At 52.5% G+C, this 21710-nt stretch overlaps 3 protein-coding genes and 1 pseudogene across 5 annotated transcripts in view; 3 read left to right on the top strand and 1 right to left on the bottom strand.

Moving 5' to 3' along the window:
• Znf335 (zinc finger protein 335) overlaps positions 1-2851 on the top strand; it is an 18319-nt gene extending 15468 nt beyond the window's left edge. For all 3 annotated transcript variants that reach the window (XM_047538457.1, XM_047538459.1, XM_047538458.1), the window contains exons 21-28: positions 965-1107; positions 1187-1341; positions 1481-1584; positions 1676-1753; positions 1963-2046; positions 2133-2198; positions 2280-2361; positions 2445-2851. In XM_047538457.1, coding sequence (XP_047394413.1) covers positions 965-1107; positions 1187-1341; positions 1481-1584; positions 1676-1753; positions 1963-2046; positions 2133-2198; positions 2280-2361; positions 2445-2572 — 840 coding nt within the window. In that variant the 3' untranslated portion in view covers positions 2573-2851. The remainder of the gene's footprint in view (positions 1-964; positions 1108-1186; positions 1342-1480; positions 1585-1675; positions 1754-1962; positions 2047-2132; positions 2199-2279; positions 2362-2444) is intronic.
• Positions 24-15805, bottom strand: Pcif1 (phosphorylated CTD interacting factor 1). The gene is given in 18 exon segments (XM_047538460.1): positions 24-4047; positions 4133-4308; positions 4397-4490; positions 5157-5341; positions 5426-5512; positions 5644-5759; positions 5762-5815; positions 6499-6661; positions 7933-8032; positions 8271-8354; positions 8433-8580; positions 9235-9389; positions 9504-9634; positions 9830-9967; positions 11287-11411; positions 11500-11642; positions 12943-13120; positions 15567-15805. Coding segments are annotated over 16 exon segments (2115 nt in total). The 5' UTR covers positions 11624-11642; positions 12943-13120; positions 15567-15805; the 3' UTR covers positions 24-3812.
• Positions 15433-15792, top strand: LOC124976251 (putative uncharacterized protein FLJ40606). The gene has a single exon (XM_047539215.1). It carries the CDS (start codon positions 15433-15435, stop codon positions 15790-15792), a length of 360 nt encoding a protein of 119 aa, XP_047395171.1.
• Positions 15806-21146: 5341 nt separating the features above from the next.
• LOC124976252 (LYR motif-containing protein 2-like) lies at positions 21147-21399 on the top strand (annotated as a pseudogene).
• The last annotated feature ends 311 nt before the right edge of the window (positions 21400-21710 follow it).

A 21710-nucleotide genomic window follows, 5' to 3' on the forward strand; every position in this document is an offset into this window, starting at 1 on the left:
TTGGCCACAAGTTTCTGTAACTGTCCTTTATTGAGCAAGCCCTCAAACCAGGTCCTCTGCTCCCCTCTGGAGTCAGAGGTGATTCAGCAAGGTCCCAGCTCTTAGGGAGCTCAGTATGGTGGGAGGCCAAGAAGACCTAAGTAAGGCCAGATACCGTCCCCAGTGAGAAGCAAGTGAGGCGAGAGAGCACAGCACAGTGCAGACAGTGAACCTGGGTGCTGGGGACAGAAGGTGGGGGAGCCGGGTCTACGTGAACGAAGGTACAGAGGGTGGCAGTGTGCAGTGTGGGTAGAGAACTTGAGCTGTGCACCCCATGGGCAGCTTCCAGGTCCATCTCTTGGTGAAGCCGAACAACTTCTTTTTTCCCTCAGTACTAGAGACTGAGCCCAGGGCACTTTACCACTGAGTTCACTCCCCAGCCCTTTTTATTTTTTGAGACAATGTCTCAGTGATTTGCTTAGGGTCTAAGTTGCTGAGATGGGCCTCCATCCTCCTGCCTCAGTCTCCCAAGTTGCTGGGATGACGGGTGTGCCCCATGCCTAGCCCACACCAACATTCGCCTGAGGATTCCAAGCTTCCAGATCCGATCCGCACTGCTTAGTGAGTGAGCTCACTTGAGGGGCCAGGACCCACAGCCCCCCTCCAAATGGGAAAACCAAGGCCCAACTAGGCAGGCCTAAGCCCTAGACTGTCAGAGGTTCCCCCCTGCAGCACCTGTTAAGTCACATTTGCAAAGAGCTGGGACAGGGTTTTCCAAGTGACCTATTGGTGGCACCTGGCCTCTCTTGGGCCACAGCCATCCCGTCTTGATTTGGTGTGTACTTTCTACACAGCTCCTCACAGTGCACGGGGTTTTGGTTTCCCCCAATCCAGTTCACTCGGCTCCCTGCCAGTTGCTGCTGAGGGTCTGGGGGCTTGTTGCCACCTATCCTGACCTAGTGGTGCCCAACTGTCCCTTCTGCAGGCCCACATGGCACAGCACTCAAGTCTGCGGCCCCACCAGTGCAGCCAATGCAGCTTTGCCTCCAAGAACAAGAAGGACCTGCGGCGGCACATGCTGACCCACACCAACGAGAAGCCTTTCTCGTGCCACCTCTGCGGGCAGCGGTGAGGCCAGGTGCAGCTGGGCAAGGGCTGCTGGGCACGCCCGGTGGAGCCAGCCTGAGCCTCCTTGCTTCCTCTTCAGTTTCAACCGTAACGGGCACCTCAAGTTCCACATCCAGCGACTGCACAGTCCTGATGGGAGGAAGTCAGGCACCCCTGCAGTCCGGACCCCAGCCCAGACCCCCACCCAGACCATCATCCTGAATAGTGACGATGAGACACTGGCTACGCTACACAGTGAGTGGCTCCTGGGACCACAGGGTGGGCACCAGGGTGGGTCCAGAGACTTGAGCCACTGTCCCAGGAGGCATCTCGGGGCAGGATGTTCTAGGTATCCCTAGAACCCCTTGGTGAGCACCTTCCTCTCTCTGCCTAGCTGCCCTCCAGTCCAGTCATGGGGTCCTGGGCCCAGAGAGGCTACAGCAGGCCCTGGGCCAGGAACACATTATTGTGGCCCAGGAACAGACAGTGGCCAATCAGGTAAGAGCCAGGGCCAACAGCCATGCTGGCAAGTCACGGACAGGATGGGGGAAGATAAGAGCTGAGGCTAGAGCTGGCTTGGTCTTGGCAGGAGGAAGCCACCTATATCCAAGAGATCACCACAGCAGATGGTCAGACGGTACAGCACCTGGTGACCTCTGACAACCAGGTGAGCTACTACTCACCCCGTCCTGACCTCTTGCTATGCCCTCCCTACCATGCTCTCCCCCACCTCGAGGGAGCAGCAGTACTTTCCACACCATCACTCCCGTGGTCCACGCGTACAGCTGCCATGGATGTCCCTGGTCCTCCACTGCCTTCCCAGCTGAGCTTCTGGTGAGGGGACCCTCTTATCTGCCTCCTCCCACCCTTCTTTAGGTGCAGTATATCATCTCTCAGGATGGTGTCCAGCACCTGCTGCCCCAGGAATATGTTGTGGTCCCTGATGGCCACCACATCCAGGTAGGCCAGGCCTGGCGTGAGGGGGGGTGCAGGAGGAAGGCTGTACGACCTCCTTCTGGGGATCATGGTCCACTTCCTCTCTCCAGGTACAGGAGGGCCAGATCACACACATCCAGTACGAACAAGGAGCCCCATTCCTCCAGGAGTCCCAGGTAGGGCCCCGAGGGACTAGACGGAGCTGGGGCATGGAGCACTTCCCCAGGGCCCCATGTCATCAACTTCTCCCCCTCCAGATCCAGTATGTGCCTGTATCCCCGGGCCAGCAGCTGGTCACACAAGCGCAGCTTGAGGCTGCAGCACACTCTGCTGTCACAGGTACGGGGCTGGATCACGGGGGCTGGGGCCATGCATATAGTTCTGGGGCCTTGGGCTCACCATGCTTTCCCCTCCCCTGGCAGCGGTGGCTGATGCTGCCATGGCCCAAGCGCAGGGCCTGTTTGGCACAGAGGAAGCAGTGCCTGAACACGTGCAACAGCTGCAGCACCAGGGCATCGAGTACGACGTCATCACCCTGGCCGATGACTGAGCCCAAGGGCCCAACGCAGATCATGGATATCGGGGCCAGCTCTCCTGGGGTGGGGGGACACACCTCCCTATCCCACTTAGGGTCTCTAGATACTGGGCAGCCAGCATCCTGTCACCCCAAGAGAGCCAGACCTGTGTTGTCAGGGTTGGGAGGCAGCCGTGGACCCCAGCCAGGACATGCTGGGTGCCCCAGCCTGCAGGCAGGCTTTGGGAGAGAAATTTTATTTTTGTTTGGATGGACCCACTGATCCCTCAGTCTCAATAAAGGGACCAGAGTCCAGCCCTGGCCATCTTATTTTGTCCACCGCTAACAGTCTGAACCAAGCAAGGACAAGGAAGCAGAAGGCAGGCGCCGGTTGAAGAGCCCACCACAGGTGGGAGAGTGAGGTGGAGGCTGCCTGGCCCCGAAGTGCAGCTGGCCCTGCCTCTGTAAGTACGGTGGTCCCACCACAGGGCAGACCCCTCGCTGCAGATGCCTGATCGCAGGAGAGGGCAAGCTGGAGGGAGCCCTGCTGAGCACCTCAGTCCCTGCCTTCCTCCCCTGGGCTCTGCCCAGAGGCCCTCAGAGCAGGCACCTCATCCTGAGGGCTGTGGGAGATCTGAAGCTGCACTTGGTTCTAGGCTTCGACTGTAATGAAACATACAGCTGCCCCCTCACAGGGTGGCCCCAGGACCAGCAAGTGGCTTTTGGCCTGGGCATAAAGCATAGCTGCCCAGAGGCATCTGGGCAGGCCCAGCCATGGGGTTTCGAGCTAGACAGTGCAGGCTCTGGGCTCTTCCAACCTGCTAAGCAAGGTGGAGACCACCAGGGACCAGTTGTGTCCCTGGATGGGGTGTGAAGGCCCAGGGGTCACAAGAAGGTGAGCCTGGGTGGGAAAGGGAATTGGTCCCAGAAGTAGCTCCAGGTTCTCAGCCTTCTCTGTCCTCAAGACCCTCACAAGTTCTTGGGGAAGGGGGGTTCTGTATTTTCTTTTACAAATGAAACAAGGCGCCCACGGGGCAGCGTGGGGGTGGGAAGGCATTGGGCCTATTTACAAGGGACTTGGAGTGAGTCTGAGGCGGGCAGTGGGGATGGGGCAGGGAGGGGAGCCCTGGCAGAGCCACAATATTCCTATGTCATTGGCAGCCCAAGTCCTGCTGCCACCCCAGGGGCAGTCCCTGGGGTCTGCTCAGCCTCCAGAGGCCCGAGTCCCAGCAGTCCATACCAGCACCCCTGGGGCTCCTCCTCCCCGCAGGGTATGTTAAGTGGGGTGAGGCTCGCGACTAGGGCCCTGCTCTCGGCCTGAGTCCCGGTCCTTGGCCTCCGAGGAGGAGGAAGAGGAGGAAGAGCTGGAGCCGTGGCTTCGGCCTGACTGCCGATAGGCTGCGCTCAGCTCCTGCAGCCGCTCAGGCGTGGGCCCCCACTTGGCGAAGCCAGGGTCGTTCTGCAGGAACAGCACGGCTGTGTTGTGCAGGGCCTTGTAGTGCATCTCCTCCCTGCGGACAAGGCGGGTGCTCAGGGTGGGGCTTGCCCAGCCCAGCCAGACCAGCCCTCCTTCCTCTGCCCTCCCTGGGCACCCACTTCTTGCAGATGTGCTGGGAGCCACTGCGGTACTCATGCTCAAAGGCAGGCAGGATCAGCTGGTGGCGTTTGAAGTGGCTCTGCTCCATTCGGGTGAGCGCTGGTGTGGGGGGTTCCCGCCACTCAGGGATAAACACGATGAAGGACAGGGGCTCTGGTGAGCTCTCCAGCAGTTTCTGGTGAAGAAAGAACAGGGTGGGTATCGGAGGCTGTCCTCCAGATGGCTGGCAATTCTGCCTCTCCCCCAGCAGTGGTGACACCCACCTCGAAGTGAGAGACCATGGCATCCATGAGCTCCTCGCAGAATGGAGGGTTGGCCTCAAAGGAACCACTCAGTGGGGCAAAGTCCAGGCAGGGCCTAGGGACAGGTGAACACTCAGTCCCATCAGGACCTCGTCCCTCTACCAGACACAGATGTCACCCCACCCATAGACAGCCACACTGAAGAAATGCCCACAGGCAGGCTAGAGGCCAACCCTTGCCCTTCATTTGCCTTGGGCACTGAATGGGTAAGGACAGAGGCTCAGGCGTGGGTGCCCACGTTCACCAAGCTGAGAAGCAGCCATGCTGAGCTGTTCCTGTCACAGCGCAAGGCATACCCGGGACTCCCTGGCTGCTGAGCTGTGGCCTCCTGCTGTTGTGGCCATTTCTTCCTCCTGGTCACAGCTTGTGTTCTTTCATCAGTGTTCATCCCACCTCACGCGTCTACTTTGAGGGCTCTGAGGCGTGACCCTGCTGGGTGCTGCCCTCCATGTGGCTAATTCACTGAGAAGCTCTCAGGCCAGATCAGGGCATTCACATGCCTGCCCACAGGGCCAGAAAAACTAAGGCTGTCAGAGGTTAAGCCACCTGTCCAGGGTCCCACCGCTGGCAAGTGAGGAAGGCGAGGACTGCCTCCAAGCCAAGACTGCCTGACTCCAAACCCCTAAGGCACTGGGAAGCAGCTGGCCAAGGTGGGCCCTGTGCTCTGGAGGTCTGCTTCCTAGGCATGGGCAGAAGGGGCCCAGCAGCCCCTAGCTCTCACCCGCGAGAGCCAAAGTAGCCATCTGTGTCAGGAAAGGCAGAACAGTACTGGCGGAAGTAGCAGTTGAGGGGTGAGGCAAAGCACTCGAAGCTGACGCCGAAGAGTCGGTGGAGGGCCTCAAAGACGTGCACGGGCAGTGATCCCTGCAGGCCAGTCCCCTCGTAGAGGCCCACGCCAAACATCATCTGCAGAGTGGCCTCAGTCAGTGTTGGGCTCAACCTCCCTCCTCCCTCCAGGGGAGCCCTCCCTCTGTGGCCCCAAGACTATACCTGGTACCGTCGGAGAAGACACCAGACCCTGGGCAGGAACCTCTCAAAGGCAGAGTCATCAATGCAGCTATAGCGGTAAAGGAGCCACTGCAGGACCAAAAGTATGGACTTTAGCAGTGGCCCACATCCATATCACTGGCCACCTACTGAGGACTTGGTTAAGAAAGATCCCAGGCCCCAACTCACACCATCAGCTAGGGTCCTCCCTCAGCTCTTACCAGCTTGCTGAAGTAGTTGCGGCTGACCTTGACCATCTCTCCCTTATACCGGATGCAGACCACGTTGTTCTCCATGTGCATCTCCACACTGGGCATGGGGGGTGCGGACACGGCAGCCTCACTGGGTAACAGTACACCAGGCGGGGCTCCACCTCAGAGGTCTCTACCTCCTCTGTGGGCAGGGAGAGCAGTGAGGGACTGTCCTGTCCCCATGGCCTTTGCTTCTACTATGTGGCCAAGTGTTTATACCAAGGGGAAGAAGTTTCAGTCAATGGATCAGTTAAATGTGGCTCAGACAGTTTCAGTAACAGGGAACAAAAAAAGCATTTTTTAAAAGCCACCAGGCAGTTGGCAGGGGCATAAACTGGTGGCCTGTGTCTACATGCTGTCAATGTGGCATTAAAGCAACCCCATCTGTCATGCCTTGGGGCCTGGTGTGCAGGAAGGTCTTACTGCTGGGCACAAGTATGAGAACTCTGCCTTCATCATAATAGTCAAACCACTGGGACCCCAAGGATCCTCAAATAAGACAGTGTAACTGTGGTTTATTTGGCCCACACGTGAGACTCAAGATCCCACGGTCAAGTATTATACCTCAGTCTGGGCAGATTGAGGCGTCCAGGTCCACCTCACTGCTTACTGGGCCTTTCTCCCCCAACTTCTGGCTCTTCCTTTCTCATTACTTATCCCCATTTCCCAGAGGAGTGCTGAGACCTCCTAGCCAAAGGGTGCAGTAGGGTCTCCCCAAACACTGCTGGAGAAAAGGACCCCCCCAAGCTCGGCCTTATTCCTTCAGTCAGGGCCTGCAACAGAGTTGGTGGCATCACAGGAGGATCCCCATCATCTTGCTCCTACCTGGGATGTTGTTCTCCTTGAGGATGGCAAGATGCTTCTCTCGGATCCGCTTGACATACTCCAGGGAGATGTGATAGATCTTACTGCAGATGCCTTCTACAGAGTCCTTGGCTGCTGCTGAGACGTGGGGGCCACACTGCCTCCGCAGGTGTTCCAGGCGGTCCTGGAGAAAACTCCTGATCAGGATACTTGTGGAGGCCAAAGGGTCTCAGTGGGGCTAGCAAATAACTGCAAGGCTGTTGAATCCAGCAGTCTTTGCTTTGAAACTGGTTTCACTACTTGCTAGCTGTGTCCCTTAGACAAATCCCTTAGCCTCTCTGAATATTATTCCTCAATGGTCAAGGGAACACAAAATACCTAACAAGGCAGTTTGAACATTAATGTAACCAAGCCCCTGGGATACAACAAGTGTCCAACAAATGCCAGCAGTTTTTGTTGGGGTTACGCTGTGCTAGACTCCATGATGACTACACGGGAAACAGAAGCCAGGCAATGGTCCCAGCTTACAGCATCTGTACTCCATCCAGGGCATGGTGATTACAAAACAAGGAGCTTGGTTGGTGTGGATTAAAAGTTGAGCTTTTAGCTACTTGCAAGGATGACTGTAGGCATTTGTAATTTTGCTGAATCACGCCTGTGAAACTGCAGAGTGAAAATGAGTCACTCTGGCTAGTGAGTACACCTACCTTTGTCACTCTCTACGTGTCAAGTACACAGTTACTATCGTGAAGTGCGAAACCTTGTCTCTTGTGAAAAATGGTCCTGAAAAGAAAGCCCATTGCTAGTGCTGGTGGAGAGGCTTAACAAGTGATAGGTTTTGGCCAGAAAACAGAATTGTTCTGGACACATTAAGAGCAGGGACTTGAATCTGATGGTAGCTTTTAACTGTAATATAAACACAAGGAAAAGCAGTTTGTCAATCTGCTTCCAAAAATCTACTTGGGAGAAGTTGAACATTCATTAAGTTGAAAAGGCAGCCGTGTGTGTGTGTGTGGCCAAGCCTAAGATTCTGTTAAGAACCTTAAGGGAGATGGATGCAGTGGCACTTGCCTGTAATCCCAACAGCTCAGGAGGCTGAGGCAGGAGGACTACAGATTCAAAGCCAGCCTTGACAACTTAGGAAGGCCCTAAGCAATGTCTCAAAAATTAAAAAATTAAAAAAGGGCAGGCTCAGTAGTTAAGGTCCCTGGGTTTGATCCCCAGTACCCCCCCCCCCCAAAAAAAAGTTAGGGGAAATGTCCTTTGGGGAGAAAGCCAGGAGCCTAGACAGACATGTCCACAGTCATGAGTCTGGGGACTGATAATGTCAAGGTCTGCTGTACTGCACAAGACAGGCTGCCATGGAGCCCCGCCAGCCTGGACAGGCAAAGTAAGCTTCCTGAAGGGAAGTGGCCAGAGAGCCTTTCCACTGGCCTCACCCTGGGGTCCACTCACCATGTAGTCCTCCTTGGAGGCCGAGTGGTCTTTCCGAAGCCAGCTAAAAGTATCTTCCACGTTCCACTTGACCACCTTCCTGCTGTCAGGGGATGCACTCCTGCCGGTCAAGGATGAGAGAAGGAAGGCTCAGCTGCGTGTACGGCCCAGCTGTTCGGGTGCCTGCTCCACCCTCCCCTCCCAATTCCCCTTCACTGGCGTCCAAGGCATCAGCCCCTAGGCTCACATCCCAGCCCTTGTCCTGCCTTTGTGTGAGCCCCATGTGAGCATAGGCCAGACGGCCTAAGACCTCCCACTCTGATCACAGACCCGTCTTGTGTGGGGCAATGACAGCTGACCTGGACTCAATGAGCCGCCTGGCAGCCTCTGCATATTTAAAGAGCAGGCGCTTGGCTTCCTCCCGGAACTTGATTCGGGATAACCTGGGTTAGAGAGTGGCAGAATTAGAGTCCTCCTACACGTGACTGGGCAGCACTGAGTGGTGAGCCGTGGGAATGTACCTGATGGGAATGTCATTCATGATTTCACGAAACATGGAAGGTGATACAACTGGTTCACAGTTGCTTGGCAACAGGGGGTCAGATCCTTTGTCCACCACCTTGCGCTCCAGCATCCAACGGTTGAAAGATTCCCGTGGAGGCTCAATACCTGAGGGACAGAGAACTGCTGAGGCTCTGGATTTAGCCACCAGGTTCCACTTTGGGGCCTGGCACACAGGAGGCACCATACTGGGCAGTAAACAAGACCTGGTCCCTGTTACTTCAGAAGCTTACTTTCTAGATTGCATTTCCCAAACTATATTCTGAGAATCGCTAATTTATTATAGTGTCAATAATGTCACGTAGGGCTAAAAAAAAAAGGGAAGAGAAGTATCTATGTTTCAGCAAAGTCAAGCAGGTTTATTTACTGATTGTAAAAATTAAAAACTGCAGTTTACTAATAGAACAGCCATTTCACTCACTAGTGTTGATACTTGTGAGGTACAGGTATTCTTTTTATGTTCTTTTACAGATATGTGAAGTGTTGACTGTGCCTGGCAAACAGTAAGCTCCAGCCACCCTTTAGGTAAGCACTGCTCCTACCCCACCTTACAGTAAGGAAACCACAATGTGGAGGTGCTGAGTGAGGAACTCAGAATCCGACAGTGGTTAACGGAACCAGGACTCCACCAGGCCTGGCCCACTCCACTGCCCATGCTCTGAACCACCAAGCTCCCCTGTACCATCCCTAAGCCCAGATGGCAAAGCCCTGGCTCTTGCTAAAGGTGGCTGGAAAGCCAGGAGGCTGAAGCCCAGGAGTTACCCTCTCGCTGCTGGCACAGCTCCCTATAGTGCTGCCGCAATTTCAGGATGAGCTGGGAGCGGAACAGCTCCACTTCAGGATGCGGTGGCAACACCTCGGAAGGTCCTCGGTGCTTGATGACAGCGTTGGTCTGGATGTCCAGGTCCCAGTACACCCTTGGGGCACACAGAAGCAATGAGGATGCCCTGCCTGCTGCCACCATAACCCACAGTCCCAAGCAAGCTGACCATTAGCAATGGGCACCTCCAAGTCAATTAGCAGGGACTCACTCAGTGGGTCGAAGGAGAGCTGCTTGCTGTTTATCTTCAGGGGATGCACCCCAAATCTTCAGCGTTGGAGTCCCTGGGACGCTGGGGGAGCTGGGCACTGACTGGCCTGTGAGTGTCACAGGAATTTCAATCTAGAGCAAAAGAGGGACAGAGGCACTGGATCAGGAAATTTAGCAACCAGGTTCCAACACTGTGTACCTGGTGAGCTGTGTCCTGGGCCCCCCTCCTGACCAGCCTGCCTAAGCCCAACTCTTGCAGGGAGTCTGCTGGCTGCCTGCCTGAGTTGGTCACTTACCAGACAGGTCCTGAGAGCCCCGGACACTCACCTTGGGCTTCTTCACACCATTGCCGCTTGGCTGCTCTTCCGAGAGCTGCCGCTTTCTGGGCTTGTTCTCAGGCGGGGGGGTTTCCACCAAGCTTGAATCTTGGGGCAGTGGGGTCGCATTCAGCCCCAAAGGGTCCGACTGGTGGAGGGAGACCAGCAGAGTTGCAACCAGGGCCAGTGGCTTAGGAGCCCTAGTACTTCGGAGTCTCGTGCCCTCCCACCCCTGCTCTACTCCACGGAGAACTCAGAGGCCTGGGATGCTGGTGGAGATGCCGGGCTTTGCTCCTGCCTGATGCTCGGAAATGTGTCGTTGCCTGAGCTACTCCCCTCCTGATTTCCTCACCTTCAAGATGGCCACAGCCCTACCTCACCACTGGAGATTACACGAGTCAGTGAGTGCGACTTGCTTAGCATCACATACACCATGAGATCGGCGCTTGGTACGTTATTTTTATTTTTCTTAAGAATGAAAGCCAAGAATAAAGGAGAGACTCAAGAAATGCTTATTTTCAAAGATCGAGACCCTGTGAATGGATCTTTTTGATGACACCAAGAGTATGTGTGGTCCTGAGCACGTGGTCCTGAAATCACAGCAGAGTGCAGTCCTGCTCTGCCTACTGCTGGCTGTGAGGCATCAGGCCTTTGGTTGCTCTGAACCTCAGTGTTTTCATCTGTAAAATGGGGGTGCCACGTGGCTTGCTTGTATCTAGTAAAGGCTGCCCAAGCTGAGGAGCCCTAAGCCCACATTCCCCCGACGGCCTCTCCCTGCACTTTTTTTTTTTTTTTTTTTTGGGTGCTGGGGATCGAACCCAGGGCCTTGTGCTTACGAGGCAAGCACTCTACCAACTGAGCTATCTCCCCAGCCCCTCTCCCTGCACTTCCCCATCACACTGACGTTCAAATTCTTAGAACTGTCTTCTTGTACCACTCTCGCTTAGTTAACTTCACCTTAAATGCTGATTCTCAGAGAAGTGCTTTCTGTGCCTTTCACCTCCCCAGACCAAGTCAGGATCCCTGCTGTGCTTTTTTTTGGTGGTGCTGGGGATCAAACCCAGGGCCTTGCACATGCTAGGCAAACACCACAGCCCCCCTGCTGTACTCCTTCACCATACTACTCACACAGCTGCAACTGTGACCCTACTGCCCCACTCTACTCAACTGTGAGCACATTGGGAAGGGAGGGACGTGTCTATCTTACTCACACTGGCTCCCTGGCACAGTGCCCAACAGGTAGTGACACTTCAGTGTGCTACTCTATGCTAATCTATACTGTCTACTTGTCAGTCTCCCCTATTTGAATGCAGGCTCCAGGAGGGCAGGGACTGCATCTGTCTTGTTTGACACTCTATATGCTGGTGTTAGCACAGGGCTGGGCACTAACAGCTGTTCAGAGCACATTTGGGGAAGACACCCACGTGCCAGAGGCTGTTGAGGCCCCTGGACAAGGCTGGCACTCACAATCACATCGTGCTGGCCCAGCACGGGCATCTCCCACAGGGACTGGTTGGTGAATCGGTTGAAGTAGTAGGGACGGTTCTCCCTCCGGCTCCAGCACTTCTCCCAGCCCGCATGCACCAGCTCCTCTGCAAACAAGCGCAGAACCCAGCCAAAGTCATGGCTGCCCTCGGAGGACCCTTTCTACCCACTGCCCACCACTGCCCCTGCCAGTACCTGGGAGGTCCTGTACCAGGCGGACTGGCTTTGGAGAACAGGGCTGGCTCTGGGTGGAGGTGCCTGGGGAGTGACTCAGTAGGGATGCTTCCTCCCGGGGGCTGCCGTGATTCTCATTGGCCATCTCAGCACCCACACGGGACCTGCCACACAGAGGACCAGACAGAGTCAGCTCCACTCCACCCACCAATTATAACCAGGGGCCCTGGTGACCACCTGCAGATGTAGAGAAATCCAACCCAGTCCTGCCCTGGAAGGCCAGCATGGAACTTCAGAAGCAACCCTGGGATCTAGGCCGTAGTTTCCTCAGCTATAAACTGGGTGCCTTCCTGCTGCTCCTCCTGTGCATATTTATATGCTCTTCCCCTGGGCTCATATCCTCCAACAAACCTTCCTTGACTGCTCCCTCCCAGGCTAGAGGGTCAGGGCCCTCAGCTCCATGAACACTGGTACTGTAGTACTCAGACTGCTCGGTGTATCAACTGATTTGCCTCATTATAAACTTTTAGCACTTCCAGGAACAGGAATTCAAGCCAATGCATTTCTCTCCAGAGCTCAACATAGTACCTGGACCCAAAAGTAGCTCTATTAATTCTGTAAACATTTACAAACCAAGAGTGGCAAACAAGACAGAACAGGGTCTGCTCTTGAGAAGTTATTCCTAAAAGAAAGAATGGGAACCCCTCCTCTTGAGGAGAGAGGCTTTTTACTGCTCCCATCCAGTAAAAGATATATAAAAGAACGAAGCACAACTGGGAAGGAGCATGGAATCTAATTGGTCACCCTGTATTACACTAGAGGGCAGGAAGCAATCTGTTGCTAACAAAACCAGTGCAACCAAAAAGGACTACCTAATTCAATTCTTCAGGATCCCCAAGTGAAAACTCACATTAAGTACTACTAGCAAGGAGGCCAGTTCCTTCAATTTGTATTCCCTACCAAAGCACACACAGCACACACTTAGATGACCAAAGTGCTTTCTGGCCAGGGCTGTTAGACCCCTAGGGGGCCAAATGAGATCAAATTTTTGATGTTGGAGTTGTTGTCAACATGTCACAATACCCACAAGAAATTAAACCTTTACCCACAATAAGACCACAAAGGCACATTTAAACATTAATTATCTTTGCATGCTGAAATTTTACCAAATCATTGTGGCCACACTGATTAGCTCATGCCGATCAGGAGCTCTGGTTGGCTGTTGACGACATCATAGGAATCACTGGGACACTGATTTTATTGTACTTAGTCATAGACATCTTTGTTAATTTGGAAAGGGAAAGTGAATAATTACTTCATCAGTACAGTTTGGCAGATAAAATGCAGGGGCAACAGGATATATATACAACGAGAGAGTGCCTTGATAACACAAAGGTGTGGGACTGTTCCTTGGGGGCCAAGCCCACAGGTTTCAAGGCTGAATGAGGTCCCCCTTTCTCTCACCCTCTGGGGTCTGCAACGCTAGCATGAGAGGGTTTTCTTCTGCAGCTGGACTGACCCCCACGTCACAGGGTCCCACAGAGGTTAGGGGAGGCCTGCAGCACAGGAAGGCTCAGCACAGGTGGGTAGACTGGTCAGCAGTGGAGTGGACAGGGGTTCAAGGAACTCCTTGTATCAGCAACTGGAGAGCAAACAAAAGAGAGTCACTGACCTGTGAAATGTTGCAGGGAGAAGACAACAATAGGGACAAGGACATAGAGCAAGTTGGGAGACCAAGACAGGGCAGGCAATAGACAAACCCAATCTGGGATTATTTTTTAATTGTTTAGGATCTTTTATTTATTTATTTATATGCCATGCTGAGGATTGAACCCAGGGTCTCACACATGCCAGGCAAGCGCTCTACTGCTAAGCCACAACTCCAGCCCCGCACCTGGAATTTTTAACACACTTTTTTTTTTTTTTTTTTTTTTTTTTTTTTTTTTGCCGTGCTGGGGATTGAACCCAGGGCCTTGTGCTCGCAAGGCAAGCACTCTACCAACTGAGCTGTATCCCCAGTCCCACATACATATTTTTGAGATGGGGTCTCTATGTTGCCCAAGCTGGTCCCAGAGGATCTGGAAACTCAGGAGATGAAAATGGTATTTCTCAAGTCTTCCAACCAACAGGTTCACTGACCTGCATGGTTGCACCAGTACCATGTTCAGGAGGGCCCAAACTTTGTTTTTCAAATCTATATAGCCAGGTGTGGTGGTGCACACCTGTCATCCCAGCAACTCAGAAGCCTGAAGCAGGAGGATCACAAATTCCAGGTCAGCTTGGGCAACTTAGCCAGACCCTGTCTCAAAGTAAAAAGGGCAGTGATGTTCCTCAATGGTAAAGTGTCCCAATTCCCAGTACCAGTTAAAAAGGGAGGATGGGCAAGAGGAGGAAGACGAATAATTATTATGTCTCTGTCTCTCTCTATATAAATAATGTCTCTGTCTCTCTCTATATATAATGTGTGTGTGTGTATATATATATATATATAAATATACACACACACATATATATATATATATATACATTTTTTTTTTTCCTTTTCCTTTGAGACAGCAAACAGCACATTATTGTTGCCCAGGCTGGTCTTGAACACCTTGCCTCAACCTCCCCAGTGGCTGGGACTACGGGCCACACCAGTGGTCCAGTTTTTAATAATTTTCAAACAAAGGGCCCATGATTTCATTTTGAACACTGGAACCCCCCAAGGGAAGCATCCTTAGCCCAAAGAATAAAATAAACACACACACATATCACAGATCTGGGGACACCATCCCAAGTCACCCACACTGAAAGACACTTCCCTGATTGTCTTGAAAAAAATAAAAACGTAAACTCATTATATAACACATCTCGTTCACCTTTATTGAAAAATATTTTTCCCAAGAAACGTCCTGATTCACATGCACCAGGTAGATGCACTTTGTATACACGATAAGCAGCACAAATCTGCTAGAGGCCAAATGAGGACACTGCAGTATTTTCAAAGCTGTACATCAGAATCATTTAGGGTCTTTAAAGAAAATACCTCGGATTCCTGTATCAAACTTCGTATCTTAGAAGAGCCAGAAATGGCAAGAGGAGATACAAAATAATCTGTAATTTTTACACGCACTCCAGTAGGACTGGGAGTCAGGATGACTTTATCATTGGAAAATTTTACTCATTTAAATTCACTAAAGGGTCAGTGCACAGCGCTTACTTAGCATACATGAGCCCTTGGGTTCGATCCCCAGGACCGCAAAAGTAATAATTTTAAAGATTAATAAATTCGCTATGCTATGAGATTTGGGTGCCAACAGGTCTGTGGCCTCAGTAGGAGCTCTGGGGTCGAGCAGACAAGTTCCAGGCCCTTCTGCCGCTTCCCGGCTTATACACCTGAACCACTCAATCTCTATGCGTAGAGTCTAACATATCGTGCACTCTCGTTAAGGTCACGTATTTACTTGGCAGGGGCTTCCCGACCCCCACGCATACCCAGTTCAAGCAATGCAGCGGAGCCTAAGGACAAACAACTGTATCTGCGTAACCAGAGGAACCCACTAGAAGGAAGAGTCCGATTCCGGGATTGGAGGAAGATGGGGCGGGGCATCTCAGTAGTGTACTAATCAGAACTCTCCGGCCCAGAGAGGAGGAGCCACAGGACTTGCAAAGTACGCAGGCGCGAGAGTGCGCGAGGCGGGGTGAGGCCCAGCGCGCGCGCACTTTCCCCTCCCCCAACCCCAGCGGGGGCGGGTTGTTTGGCGCGCGCGCGCCGGCCCATCTCCCGGGCTCCGCCCCCCGCCCCGCCGCGCGCTCCCGCCCCCGGGCTGAGGCGACTCAGAGTCGGAGCCCGACACAAAGGCGGTGGCGGCGGCAGCAGCGGAGGGGCCCTGGAGGCCGCTCCGCCCGCGCTCTCCAGGCCCACCTACCTCACTCCGGCCACCGGCTCGGTTGCCCACCCGCGGGTCTAAGATGGCGGCGGCGAAAGAGACCAGGCGAGCGGCAGCCCCAAGCGGAAAGCGCCGGAGAGGCCACCGCTGCCCGTCTTCGGATTCCCGGACCCTGCCGCGGCTCGCGGCGAGGCCATGGCTTCCTGGGGCTCTTACCTGCCCGGAGCGGACTGAAGGAGATGCGGCTACACGTTCTGCTCGACCTCCCGTTTTGCCGCCTCCGCCTCGCCCTCCCCAGCGCCGCTGCCGCCATCTTGTGTCCCGGGCCGGGACTCCGCGCTGCGCATGCGCTGGTACCGCCTCTGAGGGACCTCGCCACGGCCGTGCCGCCATCTTGAGTGTGGCAGGGTCGGCTGGCTTCTCAGACCTTCCTTGTTTCTGACCCCCTCCCCTTCCTTCCCTCCTTTGCTGCTGCCCTGTGCGTTTTTGAGGAGAGGGAAAACAGCTTTGCTGCCCCCCGGTTGGGGACTGAGGGGAAGTGAATTCACAAACGCCCTCTCCTCAGTTTCCCCGGAGTACACCTGCAGGGTCCGAAGGACCGGATGGGCGCGCTGGGGAACACGGGGCTGATTTGGAATCTTCTGGGGGCTCCGGCTCAGCCGCCGACCCGGAGGCGGAGTCCTAGTGACGTAGGCTTAACGTAGTGGGGACCTGGGTCCTAGCCTCCGCGGGTCTCCGCGGCCTCCAGCCAGCCTCTTGCCCTCCCTGGACCTATGTCGCCGGGGTGCCAGGCTGTGTCCCCGCCTTGCCCCCGTGTCGAGGCTACGTGCGTGAACCCCGTTACAAGCCGGCACGGGGCGTACGTGCTCTTGAAGACAGCCGTGGGCGGGGGATGAAGTCGGCTTTGGGCAGTTAGGAAATTCCATCCTAAACGCATCGCAGGGGCTCTACAGCAAGGTAGCCGTGGCCTTTACTAGAGCCCAGGGGCCTCAGTGTCGAGCGCCTGCCAAGCATGAGCGAGGCCCCGGTGCCATCCCCAGCGCCGCAGAAGCACTCGAGGCAGCCTCACTGAGGCCTCAGCTTAGCAGGAGCGCAAGAGCTGGCCAGTTGTTGGGTGCCCCTTGCCCAACAATTGGAATAGGTGCCCCATCCCTCGGGCCTGGTAAGTGAGCCCAGTGCCAGGGGCAGCTCGAGAGGACACGTTTGCCCTCTGCTGTTAGACTAGCGCTCGTGTAGAACCAGAGTCAACCAGAGCGCAGGTGCCGCAGCTGGGCAGCCTCTGATGCCGGTGACGTCGTCTGCCTGCAGAATGGGGGCCCGGAGGTAAATAGTACCGAGAGTAATGCCGGTGATGTACTCAGTACAGCATCCTACGCTTAGTGCTTGGTAAATGTTAGCTGTGATCATCTCAGGTTTGCGAGGCTTGCTCCAAGTAGGTCTGATCAGCTCCGCGAGCACAGCAGTGCAACAGGTCCTGTTTTCTCACCTTTTGATGGAAGATGGTAGGAAGCCAGTATAGGAGGACCAAGTGGCATTCCTTGCCTGGGACATGGGGTTGTAATCACTCCAGATCTACAGAGTGCCGAGGTTTATAAGCCCAAGGGCTAGTTCTTACACAAAGGTGTAAGAACCATGTAGTGATTGTTACCTGGTCGTTTATGTTTTCTCATTCATTGTTAATTGGTAACCAAGGCGCCATACATCCCAAGTGCCTATTCCCATTTTACCAGAAGTTCTGTGAGAAACTACAACTTCAGACTCTGTGCATGAGGAAACTGAGGCTAGGAGGGCAGGAGTGAAGTAATTGTTCAAGATCAAATAACCATGAAGTAACAGAACTGGAGTTTTAAACCCAGTGTTCTCAGTATCAGAATCATCAACCTCACTGGCTTGCCTCCTGTGTAGAATGGAATCTGAACTCTGGATAAGCGACTTCTCTGACTTCGCACAGCAGCCATGGACCTTACCACTTCAGTGTCACAGATGTCCTCTAACCAAAGTGTTCAACACTACTCTTGATGTTTGTTTTTTTGTGGTTCTGAGGACTGAACCCAGGCCCCTGGGCCCGCTGTAGTTCATCTTAATCTGCCTCCCCTTCTTAGGTATTCCTTATTTCTTCCCTCTACCCATTTTTCACATAAAGTCAAAAATCAACCACCTTCCTCCATCTTCATTTCCACTACTGTAGACAGCGCACATGAGCTGGGCGCTAGTGGGGAAGCTGAGGCAAGAGGATAGTGAACCCAGCAGATTCCAGACCAGCCTGGGCAGTATGAGACCCTGTCTCAAAAAAAAAAAAAAAAAAAGTACAGAAAAGTATACAAAATAAATGTGAAGCTTAATAATGGATTTTTTCTTTTTCTTTAGAGATGAACCTAGGAGGTGCTACCCACTGAGCTACCTCCCCAGCCCTTTTTTGTATTTATTTACAGTCAGGGTCTCACTGAATTACCTAAGGACTCCATAAATTGCTGAGGCAACTGTCTTCAAACTGTCAGTCCTCCTGCCTCAGCCTCCTGAGCGGCTGGGAATATAGGTGTGTGCCGCCACATCTGGTCTGACTACTCTTATGACAGTTATCCCTTGTTTTCATAATTGTGCCACCTCAACATGTGTCCCCAAACACGAGTTTTTCCTGTTCTTAAATTTTATATAAACAGAATCCAGCAGCATTGCTTTGTGTGTGACTTCTTTTCATGAGCACTTGCAAGACTCATTTGTTGTCAGGCGGAGTCATGGTGAGTTTGCTGTCATTGCTGTACTTTGTCTTCCTCTCTACATTTATCTATTTGATAAGGGAAATTTGAAGCCTTGTACCTCCCATAGCTCTTGGTCTCCAAACTGGCCGATTGGTCTAATCGTCAGCCACAGGGATCTGTCTAGTCATATTGCAAATCCGAAAGTCACCTTGTGCTTAAAACACCTGTTTCTCCAGTGCATCACAAAGTCCCAACCCCTTAACTTGACCTGTAATAACACGGCAGAGCATTTGCTATCTTCATTTCATCCACAGTCTAGGCTTTAAACTCTTTTCTTGATCTGGTCCCAGCCACCTTGAACCACTTGAAATTTCCCTCAGTGTGCCAGGTTCTCTCGACCCTGGACCTTTGCATATGCTGTGTGTGCTCACTCTTCTTCCCTCTGCCTAACTCAGCCTTCAAGGCGGCCTAGATGTCACCTCCACTGGCAACTTTCCCTGAAAGATATTCCATCTCTGGCTAAGTCAGGTGCCCTCTCCTGTGCCCCCTACTGCCCTGTGCTCAATTATTTGGCCATTTATCTTTAGACTATGGGCTACATATGGGTGGGAGCTGGGGCTTGTTTGCCCTCCTCACCACGCTCAGCGCTGTGACAGACTACGTACTTGTTAATCCCATTGAATTGAAGTCTTGAGTGATTTTTTTTTTTTTTTTTAAGGTATCCCCGTTTCTATTCCAGGCTGTGGTTTCTGTGGTGGGAACACCAAGGCGGTGTCCTTCGGGATGCCAAGAAAAGCAGGAGCTGCCCGCCTTGGCAGAGTCTCTGTCAGCAGCCTGGAATCCTCTACACCCAGGATAGGGATGAACCTTTGAGCAAAGATCTTGGGACTTTGAAGTACTGCAGCAATTTTTCTGGACTAAGCAGCTTCGTTAGACAGCAGGCCTGGGTTGGAATAGGTGGTTGAGATGAGCAGGGATCCTCCAACTGGGACCAGGGCTGGCCTTGTTGGTTTAGAAAGGCCCTGTGCTTAATGTTCTTTTTTTTTTTTTTTTTTTTTTTTTTCGTTTTTTAGTGCTGGGGATGGAACCTTGGGCCTCACACATGCTGGTCAAGCGCTCTACCACTGAGCTACGTCCCTGGCTTCCGTCACCATGTTAATCCTTAGTAGTTTTTTTTTTTTTTGCGGTGCTGGGGATCGAACCTAGGTCCTTGTGCTTGCAAGGCAAGCACGCTACCAACTGAGCTATCTCCCCAGCCCAATCCTTAGTAGTTTTTGAAGAAAGGTCCCACATTTTCATTTTACCCTGATGCCTGAAAATTATGTAGCCATACTTGGCTAGGAACTGGCTGCCAGGGCCTCTGAGCACCTGTCTCAACTCCAGACAAAGCCTGGCCTCCATGTTAAAGCGGAGCATAAACATACTAGCTCAAGTAGAAAGGATCTGGAACATTCCAACACAGATGAGGTGATGGAGCTGGCAGCTACCATGATCTGATCATCACACTGCATGTGTCGAGGTGTCACGTTGTGCCCCGTAAATGGGTACAACTATTGTGTGAATAATACATTGAAAAAATACTAGCTTAGGGTTACCACGTATCTTAAGCCCTGTTCTCTGCCAGTATAGTCAGAGAGGGAACTGTGCATCCTCCCCCTGGGCCCTGGCAGCTGGGAGGGAGGCTCAGAAGCATGCAGCTCCAGGCTGGGCTCAGGCTGCTCAAGGACTCTCTGAGGTTTAAGTTACACCGAGGCAGTGCCCAGGGCAAGTGGGTCTGGCCCCAGAAAGGCTGGGGAAGGGAGGCTTCCAGCCCAGAGTATGGTTCCCACAGGGAGTGGCTTTCTGGCCATTCTGTAACCAGATGACAGAAGTCACTTTAGCCAAGAATAGATGAGAGGAATAGGCGTCTCCTTTGGTCTTCCTGGCCCTGTAAATGTCTGATGTGGTGTGATGTTCCCTCCATTGCTTCACGTGGCCAGACCCGATATGTGCTGAGGCCTGCCCTAAAGCCTGGAGAGCAAGTGATAAATAAGACAGGGCTCTTTGTCTTCAAGGAGCCCACAGAGCAGTGGGGGAGGCAGATCATAAAAAACCTGTGCCACAGGGAGATAAGAGCTCCGAGGGATGAGGGACAGCCAGGCGGGTGGGTGCTTAAAGAAGGAGGCTTCAGAGGAGGTGACAATGAGCTGACTTGCTAACAGCATTGGATTTTTCAGGTAGGCAAGGAAAGGGAAAATGTATGGCCTATAGCGAGGCCTAGAGGTGTAGGGGGCGGAAATGGCATGTTTGGAGAACTGGTCAACCTGAGCACTACAGAGGAATGTGTTTTACCAGGCCTTGGGATTCATATTCGGTCCCCATCCTGGATTAGGGCTCAGCATCTCCAGGTGGTGGTTAATCATATTGGGATAGGAGTAGAGGACATCTGGATTGGTCCCTCCATGCTCCCACCTGTCCCCTATGATATTCATTTTTCTACTTTGAGCAGAATGGTCAAGACCAGGATGTTTACACCCACATGAGCTGAGTCTGCAGAATTAAATTCCAGACTTCTTCAAAAAAGAAGACAGGGCGACAGCTGGCAGCTTCCTGAAAGTCTGAGATCAGAGGAAACTTTGAACTAGAGAGGAGGGAGAAGAGGACATCTAGTTGAGATTGGGTCCCACTAAGGGGCTCCTAAACACTTGACTTCTAACAGAGGCCTCAACACCAATAGGGGAAAATATTTTTAATAGCTTTATTAGGGTGTAAGCTAACATACTATGAGATTCATCTGTTTCTAATATACAACTCAATGATTTTTAGTAAATTTACAGAGTTGTACAACCATCACCACAAGTTAGCTTTAGTTTTTATTTTTTGGTGCTGAGGATTGAACCCAGGGCTTCATGCAAATAAGCACATGCTCCACCCCTAAGCTACATCCTCAGCCCTTTTTATTTTTCTTGTCAAGATGGGATCTCTCTACATTGCCCAGGCTGGCCTTCAATTTACAATCCTCCTGCCTTAGCCTCCTGAGTGGCTGGGATTATAGGCATGCACCCATGCCCCACCACAGTTCAGTTTTTGAACATTTCCACCACCTTGTATGGTGGAGATGGCTACTTCCTGGTTACCTCCAGCAATGCTAATGCTAAAGCAATTCATGAGAAGGCAACAAGTTCTCATGCGTATAGAAGGATTTTGCAAGCAATTTGGCAAATTTCAAATGATTCTGATGGCAAGTATCAGAAGGACTGAACAAGGGAAGAATTCAAAAGAAACAAAAGTGACATCGAAGAGGATATAATCCAGATGATGATTACTCAGGCACTATGCAGCTAAAGGAGTTAGAAAAAACACTGTGTTAGCAAAATCTTAAATTCTGAAGGATCTTCAAATCTCCATGTGATTTGTTGAGCTTAGGCTTAACAATGAACAGCTAACAGCCAAGTCAAACTGTAGTACAGTACTTGAGCAAATGTCAAGATAGAGATGTTGTGTTATAGAGAGCAAAGAAAATCACATTGAAGAAATTGCCCCAGGACTGAAAAATATGCTTGAATTTTGAAAATGAAAAAAATAAAAGAACTGGGGATGTGACTCAGTGGTAAAATACCCCCCATCACACACATACAAGAAAAGATGAAGGAAGAAAAAGAAGAAGAAAAGTCCCAGTTTC

This window comes from Sciurus carolinensis, chromosome 2, assembly GCF_902686445.1.
Source record: "Sciurus carolinensis chromosome 2, mSciCar1.2, whole genome shotgun sequence".
Lineage (NCBI taxonomy): Eukaryota > Metazoa > Chordata > Mammalia > Rodentia > Sciuridae > Sciurus > Sciurus carolinensis.

What these genes read in the sequence shown, in the direction of transcription:
- LOC124976251 (XM_047539215.1), top strand. Translation starts at nt 15,433, where the DNA reads ATGGCGGCGGCGAAAGAGACCAGGCGAGCGGCAGCCCCAAGCGGAAAG.